Source organism: Primulina huaijiensis, chromosome 15, assembly GCF_012295235.1.
Source record: "Primulina huaijiensis isolate GDHJ02 chromosome 15, ASM1229523v2, whole genome shotgun sequence".
Lineage (NCBI taxonomy): Eukaryota > Viridiplantae > Streptophyta > Magnoliopsida > Lamiales > Gesneriaceae > Primulina > Primulina huaijiensis.
In genome coordinates, this window is record NC_133320.1 from 6,775,590 (window position 1) to 6,791,688 (window position 16,099).

General features: G+C 32.8%; 2 protein-coding genes across 3 annotated transcripts; both read left to right on the top strand.

Moving 5' to 3' along the window:
* The first annotated feature begins 8,144 nt into the window (after positions 1-8,144).
* On the top strand, positions 8,145-11,517 carry LOC140960544 (GTP-binding protein BRASSINAZOLE INSENSITIVE PALE GREEN 2, chloroplastic). Its single transcript, XM_073418848.1, has 3 exons — positions 8,145-9,548; positions 10,162-10,329; positions 10,872-11,517. The coding sequence occupies exons 1-3, from the start codon at positions 8,292-8,294 to the stop codon at positions 11,274-11,276; spliced, it is 1,830 nt and encodes a 609-aa protein (XP_073274949.1). The 5' UTR covers positions 8,145-8,291; the 3' UTR covers positions 11,277-11,517.
* Positions 11,518-12,209: 692 nt separating this feature from the next.
* Positions 12,210-15,133, top strand: LOC140958602 (metal tolerance protein 4-like). 2 transcript variants are annotated; one of them, XM_073416111.1, is made up of 5 exons: positions 12,210-12,637; positions 13,061-13,230; positions 13,312-13,510; positions 14,324-14,502; positions 14,580-15,133. In XM_073416111.1, the coding sequence occupies exons 1-5, from the start codon at positions 12,400-12,402 to the stop codon at positions 14,784-14,786; spliced, it is 993 nt and encodes a 330-aa protein (XP_073272212.1). In that variant the 5' UTR covers positions 12,210-12,399; the 3' UTR covers positions 14,787-15,133. The 2 variants fall into 2 exon arrangements, with proteins under 2 accessions (XP_073272212.1, XP_073272213.1); XM_073416112.1 differs by having other exon boundaries at positions 14,466-14,502; positions 14,580-14,732.
* Positions 15,134-16,099: the final 966 nt, after the last annotated feature.

A 16,099-nucleotide genomic window follows, 5' to 3' on the forward strand; every position in this document is an offset into this window, starting at 1 on the left:
TATTGTGTACTCTTTCATTAACCAAAAAAAAAAAAGAGGCATTCCACCTCTCATATATTTAGGCTTGTGTTTTTTTCAGAAAGATAAAAAATGTTACTGAAAAATTAAATTTTAGAAAGAATTTTCTAATTGTATTTTTATTTAATGAATGTTTTAATATGATAAAAAAAAATGTTCGAAATAGTTAATGTATTTAATGATGGTGTTGATTAGTAGAAGAATAGATAAAATAATGTTAAATATGGAAACTTGATCATATATTTGGAACGAATGAAAATCCAAATATGGTCTTTATATTGGGTACAGATGAAATAATATTTATAAATGAGAATTTTGTGATATTCATATTGACAAGCACAGGAGCGAGTGAGAATATTTCTTACTGGACAACCGACTAGAACTTCAGTGGGGGTGTGATTTTTGTAAAAGAATGGTGTTTACATTGATTGTTCAGGATATCAGACCTAGCCAAAAATTTGTGTGAGACGGTCTCACGGGTCGTATTTTGTGAGACATATCTCTTATATGGGTCATCAATGAAAAAATATTACTTTTTATGTTAAAAGTATTATTTTTTATTGTGAATATCGATAGAGTTGATCCGTCTTACAGAAAAAGATTCGTAAGACCGTCTCACAAGATACCTACTCTCAAACCTATGTATATGTATGTGTGAATGTGTGTTTGATCTTGTATGTGTTATTTTTAAGGTAATATCCCATTATCAGATGTACAGTGTCACCACGTCCAACAAATTGACACTATCTCAACATTGTTCATATTAAGTTATCGGAAAATCACTTTTCCATATATAGTATATATACGTGTACGTATATTGTTAAAAATCTATTTATATTTTTTATTATACTGAATTAATATATAACTTAATCCTTGATCTTAGTTCATAATTGTTTATGATTGAGATAATTTTATTTTATAATAATATGTTTAATATGAAAATATATAATTATAATTTTTTTGTTATAGGTTGAATATCAATTAATAGATTTTAACTTTTGATAATATTTTGTTATGAGCTTCGATGATTTATTAATTTAAAAAAATTATTGAATAATGATTATGATTTTTAGTGGTATTATCATTTTTATTTTATTATGAGTCGAATATAAATTAATATATTTTAACTTTTGATAATATCTATGTTCTTAAACTTTGATGATTTATTAAATTTTAAAAAAAAAATTCTTGAATAATGATTAAATTTATATAATTTTTAGCGGGTTTCGGAGTGGGATTGGTCACAGTGAAAGTATTTTTAATAAAATAACTTTTCATGAACATAAATTTTAAACATTTTCTTTTCATCGTATACTTTTATTTCCTTTCATCATATACATATACGTTGTCCTTTTTATTGAATTCAGATCTTCAATTGTGACTTTCGTATTAGATGTAGGTCGATGGATCCATCTACGTATAATCACGGTACCGGACGACGGGGATATCAGCGACACTCTCACCCGTCAACTGAGTCTTGGCCTTACATATCATCGTATCAGTCACAATCAATTCAACTCCTTCAACTTTTCACATTTCCAGTACTTATAAAAATTCATGCACATATAAATCATTTTTCTTTTAAACTAAGCATGCAACATGTTTTTTAGCATTAACGTTTCATCATAAAATTCCATAAACATTTAAAATAAACATTTTAACATTTATTACAGCATTCAGGACATTGTCAAGACGTCTAAAATTTTTCAGGTGTAAAATGATCATTTTGCCCAGTAAACCCTAAATTTTCCAATTTATCCTTAGACTTTAAAACGACGACCCAAATCATTCCAACCTTAACATAACACCTTAAAATATGTCCATAAATATTTTTTAGACGTAAATTTAAGCTTCTCGACTAATTTTCTCATTCGTTTTTAAAACTTAGACGTACATCCCGATTTGGACTCGTACGGACTCGAAACTTAACCAAACTTTTCCAAATTTGAACCAAAGCTTATTAACACCTAACTAAACCATACACAATCCGATTCCATCCCCTTAAACCCTTGGACCATCCCTAGGACACCTACTGAATTTTACCCACAAAATTCGAAACCTTAGTCAATGCCACCCTCAAATCTTTCGAACCTAGGCCCTAACCGATTGGACCAGTCCCTGACCAACCCTCCTAGGACCTAGACCAAACCCCTAACATGTAGCACCTGCACCCCTAACACGCCCAGCCCTTTACTCGTGCCCTAGGAAGCCTCGCGCGACTTTCCTAGGCGCGGCTCATGCCTAGCCTTCGAGCCAGCCACCGTACAGCCTTCTTAGGACCATCACGCAGCCCCCTGAGGTCCCCTGGTCGCGCCCTATTAGCAGCTAAGAGCCGTGGCCCTCAGGGATGCCTAGCCGAAACGTTAGCCTACCTTCAACCCATATTTTCATCCATGTTGGTTACCGTCCTTGTCCTGCCTACTCACATTCATCTAAGGGTCCGTAAAAATGTTAGAAAAAATCCCTTCCCATAGTGGCAGCCCCTTTATTCATCAATAACATAAGTTTTAAATCATAAAAACATGAGTTTTGGGCATAACATAACATAAGAACGAAAATAAACCAAAGGGCAACAGTTTTTCATGCAAACATGCATCAAACATATAATATGATGTGATAATGAGAAAAGGGGATATTAAGGCGTGCCTTTGCGTATATTACGCTCAAAAATCATCGCACTCAAAAATCAACTTGCGATGCGAGAGACATTGATGAGGGGAAGACCTTGCTGAAATTCTTCAAGCTTTTTCGTGTGTTTCCTTCAAAATTTTTGTGTGTGTGTGTGTGTGTCTTGACTGATGGAGAGAGTCCTTGTGTTAGAAGGTGTTGTGTGTGTGTGTTTTGGTGGGTTTTGGGGAGGGCTTTTGGCTTTTTATTTTAATAAAAACACATTGTGCAAGCTTAGGCTCATTAACCTAGTATAATAGGCTCATTAAGCTCAATAGGAAATATATAATAAATTTTTTTTAGAAAAGTTTGTGAAAATATTAGTCGAGTTCTCAAAAAGTCTCTACTTTTTTTAATCGAAAATCGATTGTCGATTTAAAATACGACTCGGCGTATTAAAACACCTCATTTTCAAAAATTTCTATTTAAAATACACCACATATTAAAAAATTAAAAATAACTATTTAATAAAATATTTTCCCTCATATGGTACTCGGTCTCCGTTCCTCGATCGCATCTCGAATTATTTTTAAAACACAGTTTTATGCATTCTAGTATAAAACCATATTTTAGACATGTAAACTTTCCTACCACATTTAATTAATGCAATTAAAATAAATTGATTAAAATACATAAGAAATTTGATAACTTATATGCATGTGGTTCACCTTCAAATTTTTAGGACGTTACATTATCAATCTTCCTGGAGGATATTGATACAAGATATAAGATTCATCAGCATCCTCAAAAATCTTGTTATAAGATAAAAGATTTGTCAATAATGCTAAAGAATATTGACTCATGGTATAAGATTTGACAATATTCTTGAAGAATATGAACTAACATACAAGATGTGTTAATATTCTAGAAGAATATTGATCTTAATATTTCTGAAAAATATTAATCCAAAATATACGATACGATATGATCTATCAATATTATGAAAAACATTGATATGAATTTAAGATTCATTAAGCTTCCCGTGAATATTGATAAATATTGATATAATATTTTATTGATATTTCTGATTAATATTGATCAAAATCTAAGACTTATTGACAAATGTTGATCTTGAATATTCATTTAAGATTTGTCAATGTTCAAGAAGACTATTGATTTAAGATCTAAAATATATCGATAATTTCGAAGAATGTTCTGAATATTTGTTGTTTAAATATGATCTAATATTTACCAATATTCTGTTTTATATCAACATAGAACAATCATATATTTGTTGTTAATTATCTTGAAAAACATGATATACTGTTTATTAATAATTTAAATAAAATTAATTTTATTTGTTTTCGGCTGAAGGATTTATCGATATCTGACAATATGACATATTTACTATGAAATTTTTTGTTAACTTGTCAAATAGTTCCACCAAATTCTGCCGAAAATCATACAATTCTCATTGTAGATTTTGTGTACTTTGGAAAGAAATTGGTCTTAACCATCATATTTTAATCATAAAATTTGTGAAATTCTTATTATTTATATTGCATTAAAGTTTCAAATTACATGTTGTTTCCACTGTTTTCTTTGTCCAAATGTGATATTGGTGTAGAGAATTCTAACCCGAATTTGTTGTTTCTAGTACATATCACTACTTATCATAATTGATTCATTCGGTGCAACTTATATTTTAAGTAGAAGATGCTGAAAGACAGGTATGTCTAATTTTTCAATTTCAATTCTTTAAAAAAACATGAGTAAATAATTAGCAATTAATATTGACGTCTAATTGATGTGATTCATTCCTTGAATTGAAAGAACACAATTGATGCATTTATGTCATGTGTAGATCAATTTTTTAAAGAAGAAGAATATTTTCTTTCACTTGAGATAAATATTATAAAATATCGGCATAGATATGTGAAAATTATATGTTTCAAGTATCGTAAAAAAACATTCGTACATGTAGTACAATAAAAATATTAGATATCTTAATGGAATATTGTACAAGATATACATTAATCTCTCGAATCAGTATATCGTACTTGAAGTATGTTAAATGATTTATATCAAGCATGATACATGATTTGCCGAGGAAATTAATTATATTTTCATTGTAATTTAATATAGATGTATTAAGGATCCGGGAAATCACTGATTGCCAATGAAAAATATGTGTTACATATATTTCGATTTTCGAATCCAATGACAAGTTATTACCGATAAATTGCTTTATATGAGCTTTTTTACTCCAGAGGAGTTAATATGCATTTTCTTGAATAAATGACAAATTTATTGTTAAGAATGGATATTGTTTTTGTTTATCATGGACAAACACAATATCAAGACAACTGGTTCAGCGGATATCAAAATAAAATTGGGTGGGAGTGAGTCTCATGTGAGACCGTCTCACGGATCTTAATCTGTGAAACGGGTCAACCCTCCTCATATTCACAATTAAAAGTAATACTCTTAGCATAAAAAGTAATATTTTTTCATGGATGACCCAAATAAAAGATCCGTCTCACAAATACTACCCGTGAGACCGTCTCACACAAGTTTTTGCCATTGGGTGGTACACAAAACTAGTTTCCCAAAAATGGTATTGTATCAATGTCAATATGATAAAAATAAATGTCACGATAAACCCCGGAGTTTATTGATATTGGAAATTTCCAACATTGTAAACCTGAAATTTATTGATATCACAAATAAAGGTTTAAGGATGTTATAGGATTAATTATTTTGGTATTAAAAACCAGAAGATTTTATATCAATAAAAAATTCATTTGATACACATACTTCTATAATTTGATATGATTTATTGATTTGAGCATCTCAATTGTATCTAATATAACAAATTATTGATAGAGCATAAATATATTGATCAAGGAACTAGAAGTTCTTGAATAGACCAACAAGAAGATTCTTGATTCAATTAACCAGAAAATTATAAGATTTTAAGAATTTTTATATATTGAATTGTTAAATTTGATATAACTATCAGTTGTTCAAATTGGGACCGAATTCCTATATTTTTTGGAATGAAAAAAGTTTTTATATATGTGGACCCACGATTTGCAACCTGATGCTTGCGAACATATTTATCGAGAAAAATAATTTCCAGAATATACAATCGGTAAAATGGTTTGGTTGATTAATTAGCAAATGCCTCAAAACAACTATTAAATCATTGATTATCAAAATAATACTTCATATTTTGGGGATATCATATATTGTATGCACCAAATATTGTAGACATTATGTCAATTAATTATTATTGATATTGAATTGAGCCAAAATTTATTATTAAAATTATTGATTGTGCGAAGAAAAAAACACTATATTGGGTCTTTAAGAGAGATTAAAACTATGTTGGAAATTATGTTGAATATCTTAATTAATAACAATTGACGAAATATCAATTGTTATTTTAGTAAAGCATTGTTTTTCAATATTGAGGGGGAAGAACGTAGAAACTAAATGTATATCAATGAGAATGTAGTGTTTTTTCGATCAATTCTTATGGAATATAAAGTGAACCCGAAGTTCAAAATTTAGTTTTCAAATACATTTTTTGATATAATGTGTTAATAGATAAGATATATTATTTAGCTCGTATAATTGTTCTAATTGAACAATTTATGTTTTCTTGAACATCTATAAATCTAATTGGTTTTTATATAATTGTTTCAGCTGAACAATTTATGTTTTCGCATCTGAAACTTTATAAATATAATTGGTTTTTAAATATAAAAACCAATAACCCCTTCAAATGAAATTATAGAATAACTCAGATGTCAAAATTAAGGAGGTTGATCATCATGAAGAGATCATGGCATAAATAATAGCAAAACCTCGTAAGAGGTTAGGTGTCTGAAACATCAGAAATAAATTGATGGCATGAAAAACCATATCGTATTTTACTTGCAAGTAAATCTAAAATACGCCATAAGCGTGATCGACCAATAAATTCAAAATATTTTGTACCCTGAAAGTATAAAAACCTCCAGAAAAAAATAATTTTAGATAGTATAGTAAAAGAATTTGATAAATCAAAATAATGTTTTCCTGAAGAATAACAAATATATGTAAGAAATTATATTTCAACAAATTATTTGTTTTCTCAAAACTACGACATTAAAGTAATGTGATTATTGATAATTATTTTAATCTCAGTATATTTTTTTGTCAATAAGAAAACTAATGATTTTATAAAATACAGTTTGTAAATATTGACATATGAACAATATGGGCTAACTTCAACCCAAAATTTCTCAAAAAACCTCGAAGTCAATTATGAAATTTTTTTTTTCACTTGTTATGGATGTGTTGACCAAACAGTGATATAAAAAAAATTCAAGAATGATTTGAAGTATCAAATGAAATTAGATTCTGCCTCCAAGATTACGTTTTCAATAAAATGACAAAAGTCATCATGAGGATTAAGATGATCCATATACATGTGATTCATCATATTAGTAGATATTCCTGAAGAGTTTACTAAAACTGCCAAGTAATTAAAATATAACCGTAAGATGAATACATGGAAAATATGAAATTTTCTTTTGAACTATGAATTCGATATTTCCATAACGAATATTTGTTAATTGGTCATAGTATATAACAAATAAAATAATTTTTTATAGATATGTTATATTCATTAATTGATAATCCTCAAAAGATATTTGATCACAGAGTATCATATATAAGCATTAATTGAAGATAATGTGACCGATCTTTTCATAAAAGTATTACTGATATTAAATTTTGAGAAAGTAGCACTCAAGATCGAGCAACGACTTAAAGATTTTGAGTGATGCATGCAACAAGAGGAGTAGTTCAGACTATACTCTTTATGACTTGTTTTTTAATTTTCCCGAGCGGTTTTTTAAACAAAGTTATAATGAGGTGGTTAGCAAAAAGTAAGAGATGTCGTACTCGTTTTCCTTCACTGGGTTTTTCCTAGTAAAATTCATCGTCAAGAGAACATACAAGGAGAAGTATCTATTGTTGTACTCTTTTTCTTTCGGTCAAGTTTTTCCCACTTGATTATACTGTCAAGATTTTAGTGAGGTAAAACCTGACTCTCCATGAAGTTTCACGCAACCATCTTGCTAAATGAAATATTCAACGAAATAATTATTGTGTATATAATCATCTAAAGGGGAATTTTATGATATGATTTTGAATTCAGATGATTATGTAAATAGATTTTTTATTAAGATTTATATCTCAATTTTTCTTCGTATAAAAAATATTTTCATTTATGAATAAAATAGCTCAGAGTTTATTTTTTAACTTACATTTCTCTCATCTTCTCTTTGTTCTTATTAAATTTATAACACTACTAATAAAATTTGTGTCATGTTTTCAGTATAATTTACCAATTATAACAAAAAAATTACAAACAATTTCAACATAAATTGTTAATAATCTAAATATTAACTTTACTCCTATAATAATCATTTATATATATATAAAAAAAAAATCAATAGGAGAAACACTCGATGGTGGTCAACTTTGCTCTAAAATTTCCCCTTTTGAAGCTGTCCAATTCAGGAGCCAATTGTACGGTTAAGACCTCCATAGCTGAGTTCATCCAGAAAAGCCTCCATAGCTGAGTCAAATCCAAGCAGAAATACGAGGAAATGATTGTGAGAAATCTGTTATTATTGAGGTTAAAAAAGCTCCTCACTCCTCTTTCTCTGGCTTCCGATGCTGTGTTTAATTCCCTTCACTCTTCGCCCGTTCAAAACCCAGCTAAAACCCTACTGCCAATTCCCTTCTTCAACCGACCCTTTTCTTCTCAACCTGAAAAAATTGAATCTTTTTCGCTTCTACAGCAGACCAGGGATGGAAATTACGATGATGCGACTTCACAGACTTTTCCCATTTGCGTTGGCTGTGGTGTCCCCATGCAAGATTCTGACTGTAAGCGACCAGGGTTCTTTACCAAGCCATTAACCAAATGCCCTAATTACAAGAAATTTGCTAAAATGGATCCCATTTTTGATGAGTCTGAAATTTCAGATTCTCTCAAAAGGGGTGTTCTGAATGAGATTATAGATGTTGGGACATCTCAGGATCTGGCAACGGACGATCATGCTTTTTGTGGAAGCTCGAATGTTGGTAGCTTGGATGAGAAACTTGTCACTGAGAAGCCCATTGTATGTTCTAGGTGCCATAGTTTGAGGTACTATGGAAAGGTGAGGGACCCAAGTGTGGAGAACTTGTTACCAGATTTTGATTTTGATCACACTGTTGGGAGGAGGTTGATGTCCGTTAGTGGGGCACGAACTGTGGTTTTGTTGGTGGTGGATGTCGCAGATTTTGACGGTTCATTCCCTAGGAAAGTAGCTAGTTTGATCTCCAGGATTAGTGATCAAAATGATCGGTCGTGGAAGGAAGGGAAACCAGGTAATGTCCCTAGGTTAATATTAGTGGTGACGAAAATTGATCTTTTGCCCAGCTCCATTTCACCAACAAGGCTTGAGCATTGGGTTCGGACCCGATCAAGGGAAGATGGGGCCGGAAAGTTGAGTAGTGTGCATTTAATTAGTGCTGTGAAAGACTGGGGAGTGAAGAATTTGTTGGATGATGTGGTTAAATTGGTTGGGCCACGAGGCCATGTTTGGGCGGTGGGAGCGCAGAATGCTGGAAAGAGCACATTGATTAATGCAATAGGGAAATGTGTTGGTGGCGAAGTGACTCATTTAACGGAGGCTCCTGTTCCGGGGACCACCTTGGGAATTGTGAGGGTGGAAGGAGTGCTTCCAGGAAAGGCCAAGTTGTTTGATACGCCCGGGCTTTTGAATCCTCATCAGATCTCAAGTAGGTTAAATGCTGAAGAACAGAAGCTAGTTCGTATTGAAAAGGAATTGAAGCCGAAAACATATAGAATCAAGGTTAGAATCCCCTTTTGGTGAATTTTTCAGTGTGTTGATACTTGAGATTAATGCTTTGTGTTGATTGTTCTAATGTTTTCTTTTTAGGTATTGTGGGATAATTAGAAATATGGTAAGGCTGGTAGTGACTGATTCATTTTGCTCCTTCTTGCTATAAATTTCTTGTTTCTTAACTTTTTGGCCTCTACTTTTAATTTGCTGGGTTTGGTTTGAGAAATTTGGCATCATAGCTTAATAGCTAAGGCATTTGGTAACTTAGTTCAGGCTTGGTTCATATTAAGAGAGGTGTGATCGAAGTACTTTTATGGTTCTAGCCTCGAGGAGTATCAAGATAGCATAAAGCTTTCCGTGCTCTTTTGTTCGATGGCCTGAAGCTTCATTCTCACGTATCTCTGTTAGTCAAATGGCAAAATGTGTTTCAAATTAACTTAGTGTTTGGCTAAACTTGGACAGATGCTCATCAAATCTACAACAAACAACTCAAGTTGATTATCTTTTCCTAGTTGTATGAAGAATATTTGATGTCTCTGAATTGAACCCTAGTTGGATACACAACTTTTCCTTGACGACTTTTGAAATAATTGTTTATGAGTATATTATGCAATGTTACCAGACGGGGCATTCAATTCATATTGGTGGACTCATGAGGCTGGATGTTGAAGAATCAACAGCGGAATCCATATACATTACGGTGTGGGCTTCGCCCCTGCTCCCTTTGCATATGGGAAAGAGCGAGAATTCTTGCATGATGCTAGAGAAACATTTTGGCCACCAGTTGCAAGTATAGTGCCTTACTAACCGTTAATCTATAAGTTCTATTTCTTATTGTTCATCTGTTGAACCATGATATGCTTGAACACACACAATGAGTGCTCTTTGGTCTTCCCATTCTGGAGTGCATTCCATGAGAATTTTATTGTTTGACCGGGAACTTTGTCATAGTATTAAAAATTATAGCTTATGGTATGCAATATCAAATCTTTTAACCATACCGTATTCCATGCATTGCCTTTCAAATACTCCACACAATAGTGCCAACTTATAGTTTATAGCAATCAAACATGTGACATTAGCTCTACTAGCAATTGTGGAACCAACCATCTTCCATTATATTGAAGATCATGGCTTTGAGATGTTGGTGTAATTCAAATATTTGAAGTCTTATAGCTCTAGCGTCATGTTTGATTTTTATCCCAAATTTATAATCACACTTGATAGTGGAGACAATTGTTGGTTGCCTCCAACTTTTTTTGTTTTTCGAGCTCTTACTTTGGGATATTGCATACAAATTTTAGTTTCCTTTTCTATATATCCTTTTTTCAGCCTCCAATCGGAGAGGGGCGAATCGAGGAGCTTGGCAAGTGGGTGAAAAAGGAGTTTCATGTTTCTGGGGTATGGTGGGATTCGAGTTCAGTGGATATAGCTGCTGCTGGTCTTGGTTGGTTTGCCATCGGACTCAAGGGCGAGGCTCGGTTAGGTGTTTGGACATACGAAGGAATTGATGTAGTTGTTAGAAACTCGTTACTTCCTCAAAGATCCATCAATTTTGAAGTTGCGGGTTTTTCAGTTTCAGATATAGTCTCCAAAGCAGACAAAGCTTCGAGTAAGAAACGCCAAAAAGATAAGAAGACGAAACACAGAGACTTGAGTGTATCATCTCCCGGTGCATCTTCACTGTTGGTTGTTGACACGGCTGCAAGTTCAAAGGACTCGATAGATGAGTTGTGATCAGTCCCGTTTGGGCCACGTCGTGAGTCGATTTTTTAGACATGAACACGGTGCAGATTGTAGAACTTTCCTAAGAATCATGAATTTGGAAGAGCAGCCGTCCCAATTGAAGCTTCCTACCTTGGAGGAACAATATTGGAACCAAACACACACACACACACACACACACACACATACACATACATATACGCTGAAGAATTGTTATAACTACATCTACATGTTAACAGAAAAATATCTGCAGGTTTAGAAAATTATCCTACTTAAATAATTATTTAAAATCATATTAAAAAATATCTCAACTTTTTTTATAAAATAATTATTTAAACAGCAAATGGTTAATCTAATGCAAAATAAGTACATTTTTGGTTGTGTAATTACACATAATGAGTTTATATTTTGTCTTATAACATTGCATTTTTTTCACTTTTATCATTTTTCATGAAAGTATATCATGTCAGTTGGAAATTGTTTATGTGGCAGTTTCATGTATCACATAATATTCTTAGAAAAATATACAAAAATTTTCGTAAAATAGTCTCGCTGATCAATTATGTGAGACGGTTATTCGAGCTTGGTCAACAACTTATGAGAAATCATTATATTAATTTTTATTATAAATATATATAATATATATCTATACTATTATATTAAGTGTGAGTACATGATAATAACTACCTAGAGAGGACACCAACTTTTTTTTCAATTTTACTCTTATATGATATTAATATTACATTTTTGTTTTTTGTTTTAATTCATACTTTTATTTTTATTTATTTTTATTTCAACAATTCAAATATAAATTTAATCCCTCCATAATTTATCAAATTTCACTTTAGTCCATCAATAATAATAAAAAAGATTGTACACAAGCATCGCATGTGCATAGTAACTAGTATATATATATATATTTCCGAAGACGGAAATTCTGCTGCTACAACATTCCAATAAAGAATTGAAGAGCATTTTGCTTGCATAAGTTACGTGTGATTCATGAGTTACGGAAATTAAACAAACATACACGAATGAATGAATAGTTTAATCAGTTGATGTCCAAACCCATGCTTCATTTTTAAGTCAAATATATTATGATAAACTATACCGTTGGTGTTTGGAAGAAATTAAGATGGAAGCAGAGTGCGGAAGCAGTGCCATCGATGGTAGCAGTGGCCCCAAATCGCCGTTACTGCAACGGTTTAAGCGTAGTTGGAGCGGCAGCCCCCGCCGTGGACTTTCCCGCCGGAACTCCGTGAACTCGCTCCGCAGTGAATTTCTCGCCAGGCTTCCGGACAAGGTTCGGCGGGCGGTTGATCCTGAATCTCCTTCACTCGTCGATTTTTCCAAAAGTCATGGCCTAACTAAAGGTATTTTCCGTTATAGTGTATTTTCTGCTTGGCCGAATATTTCAGCATTGGCCTATCTTTCAATTTGAAAGGTTGACCAAGTTTAATTTCCGAATTTTCCCGTTTTCTATAAGGTTGCCCTCGGATTTATGGATTTGAATTTCTTGATTTTCAAATCATTTCATGTAATCTTATGCGGTGGTCTTATATAGTGAGCGTGAGTTTTTCGAGAGCATTTACCTGGTGGTTCTTCTTGTCGTGATGTTATGGATGATTTTGAGGTGAATTTCTAGCCTGGTCATGGAATATTTTTAATGATTGAGCTACTTCATTAGAGCTTGGCTCAGCACTTTTGGAGGTTGGAAGGAGAAAATAGGTGGATCATGTTTTTGCCTTGATTACATTTCTTGTTTTATTCATCGATCATTTTTTTTACTTCTCTAGGAGAACAAGACTATTATGAAAGACAATTTGCGACCTTAAAATCATTTGAAGAAGTTGATGCTTTGATGGTAACTGACAACATTGATGAAGAAAATTTGGATGAGCAAGCACAACAAGAGAGAGCCATGAGAATCTCAAATTATGCTAATATTTTACTTCTGGCATTTAAGGTATTGTATAATTTTGAATCTTGCCTTAACTTTGATTTTCCAATTAAAGAAAATTAATCCTAAAAAGTTTACATGGTTTAGATCTATGCTACCATGAAGAGCGGATCACTAGCCATTGCTGCTTCAACCTTGGATTCTTTACTTGATCTTATGGCTGGAGGAATTCTTTGGTTCACCCACCTTTCATTGAAAAACATTAACATATACAAATATCCTATTGGAAAGTTGAGGGTGCAGCCAGTTGGCATCGTTATATTTGCTGCTGTGATGGCGACTCTTGGTACATCCTCTTCCTCAATAACCATTTTTACCTTGAAAGTTTTTCCGGTGCCCTTGAGTTTTTGTTCATTGCCATAAGTTCAATTTTATTTGGACGGAACTATTAGATGCCCCATATCCATTGTATTAAGTTCTTAGGAGTTGTATATATGGAATTGAATAATCTTCTCCCGTCGAACTAGCTTCTGGGGTAGAGTTAGACTCAATTCCATGATCTTATCATAGTGTCAGAGCTCAGACACACTGTTATGTTGGACTGCCCTTATGGGACACCCGCTAATGTCTTGTAACTTCACGCTCCAGTTGTTCATTCTTGAACGTAAAAAAGGTGTGTTAAATGTTTCACATCATCTGAATTAACTTCTTGGGAGTTGTATATATAGAACTGGACAATCTTCCCCTCTTGAGCTAGCTTTTTGGAACAAGAACATGTAGTTGTAGACTTCCATGAATTTAGTTGTAAAATCGTTCCTGGCATTTCTTTGTTAATCTTGCTTGAGGTGTCTATTGCCCTATAACTTTATGCATCTAGAATTCAAATTTGATGAGCTGTTGGAAAAGGAAAGACAAGAAACTGGGATTCACATGGCTGAAAAAGTTTCAATGCTGGGATCTTGATTTAATACTGAAATTCCTTTGTGGTTCATTTTGTTGACGTATGAATAACTTACAGCTATTATATCATTTTGATTTCTGGGAAAAACCAGCCTCTGGTGGAGTAGATGACCATTTACTATTAAATGTAACGGTCACGTGTTAAACAGTTGATTATGGCATGCAAAAGCTTCAAGAATTGGCATGCATTTCATTTCAGGTTTTCAGGTGTTGATCCAAGCAGTAGAACAACTGGTAGAAAATAAAAATACTGAAAAAATGAATGTCGATCAGCTAATATGGTTATACACAATAATGATCACAGCGGCCGTTGTAAAACTTGCTTTGTGGTTTTACTGCAGAAATTCTGGAAACAAAATTGTCCGTGCTTACGCAAAGGTATTTCTGCTTTTGTTTCCACAGCAAACATCATCATAGATGTTCTTGTTGCTAACATATGTTGCATTACTTGTTAGGATCATTATTTCGACATAGTGACAAATGTGGTGGGATTAGTTGCAGCTGCTCTTGGTGATGCATTCTTTTGGTGGATTGATCCAGTTGGTGCCATCATCCTTGCAGTTTATACAATCTTGAATTGGTCTCAAACTGTTCTAGAAAATGCAGGTACCTCCATCTCCTCCTTGCACCAAGCATTTTTGAATTTGTGGTCTAACCATTGATTTAGGCAAAGTTCGTGATTGTAGAAATTAGTTTATGATATTTTTAAAATTTGAATCTAATGAAATTTAAAATTACTCTCTTGGGAGACTAGATATCATATTCTCACGAGATATTCTTACCAGTTTTAATGCATCACCTCATACTCGTTAAAAGCAAAGCTCTTGATTTATTTTCTACTCTATCCTGGATTTTGTAGAACTGCAGAATTTTTTTCGACTGGGTCTATTATCATGCATTGTCTTTTTCATTGAGTGCCTGTAAGCATTTGTGGCGCTTCTTTATTCATTAGGACATGTCTTCATGCTAAGTCTAGTCTGAGCTCCGTCGTTGTTGGACTTTCTTCTGTGTAACCTACATCAAAGCTGAATGAAGTACAATGCTTTTATTTTTCTTTTTTCTTTTCTTTCTTTTATGGTGATGATGATTTGGAAGGTTGTGTTAATTTTTAAAATTCTTTTTTCTGTTCTTGGGCATAGTTTTATGGGCTATCGGTGTGATTTACCTTATATTTTCTTGGTATTTTACGTGAATAAAGATAGAAAAAACTTCACTGAAATAAAGTGTGTGTCATTGTTAGCAATAAAAAGGTGACACATTCAACTCATGTTTAATATGATATAGACTATAAAAGCTAGTGTGTCGAAGAAATTGAATAAATAATCAAAAGGCGAAAGTGAAATGGTTGAGAGAAGTGGATCATAACACAAAATTCTTTCGTACCTTATTAAACCATCGAAAGAGCAGGTCATCTATTGATAAATTGGGAGCTGATGGATGGGTCAGTAACGTCAGACAGTGAGCAGATTGAGTCGACAATAGTAGAGTTCAAAAAACTATACATCATCTCTGGGGATAAAGGTTGGGGCATAGAAGGAGTTGATTGGTGCGTGCCCTATTGATGGTGAGTCTGGAGTAGAGTTGGAGAGACCTTTCTCAAATGATTAGATTAAAAGAGCAGTGTTTGAGAGTGATGGAGAAAAGGCTCCGGGTCTAGATGGTTTTACATTGGCATTTTATCAGAAGTGTTGGGTGTTAAAGAAAATCTGATGAAGATCTTTGATGATTCTTTGAGGGGAGTGTTATAAATGATATTACCAATGAGACATACATATGTCTGATACCGAAGAAACAAAATTCAGTTAAGGTAAAAGACTTTAGGTCTATCAGCTTGACAACCAGCTTGTATAAGATTATTGCTAAGGTCTTAGCAAATAAATTGAAGAAAATTTTACCCATCACAATAGCATAAACTTAAAGTGTTTTTATCCAAGGGAGAGATTCTTGATTGTTGTCTTACAGCTAATGAGGTGGT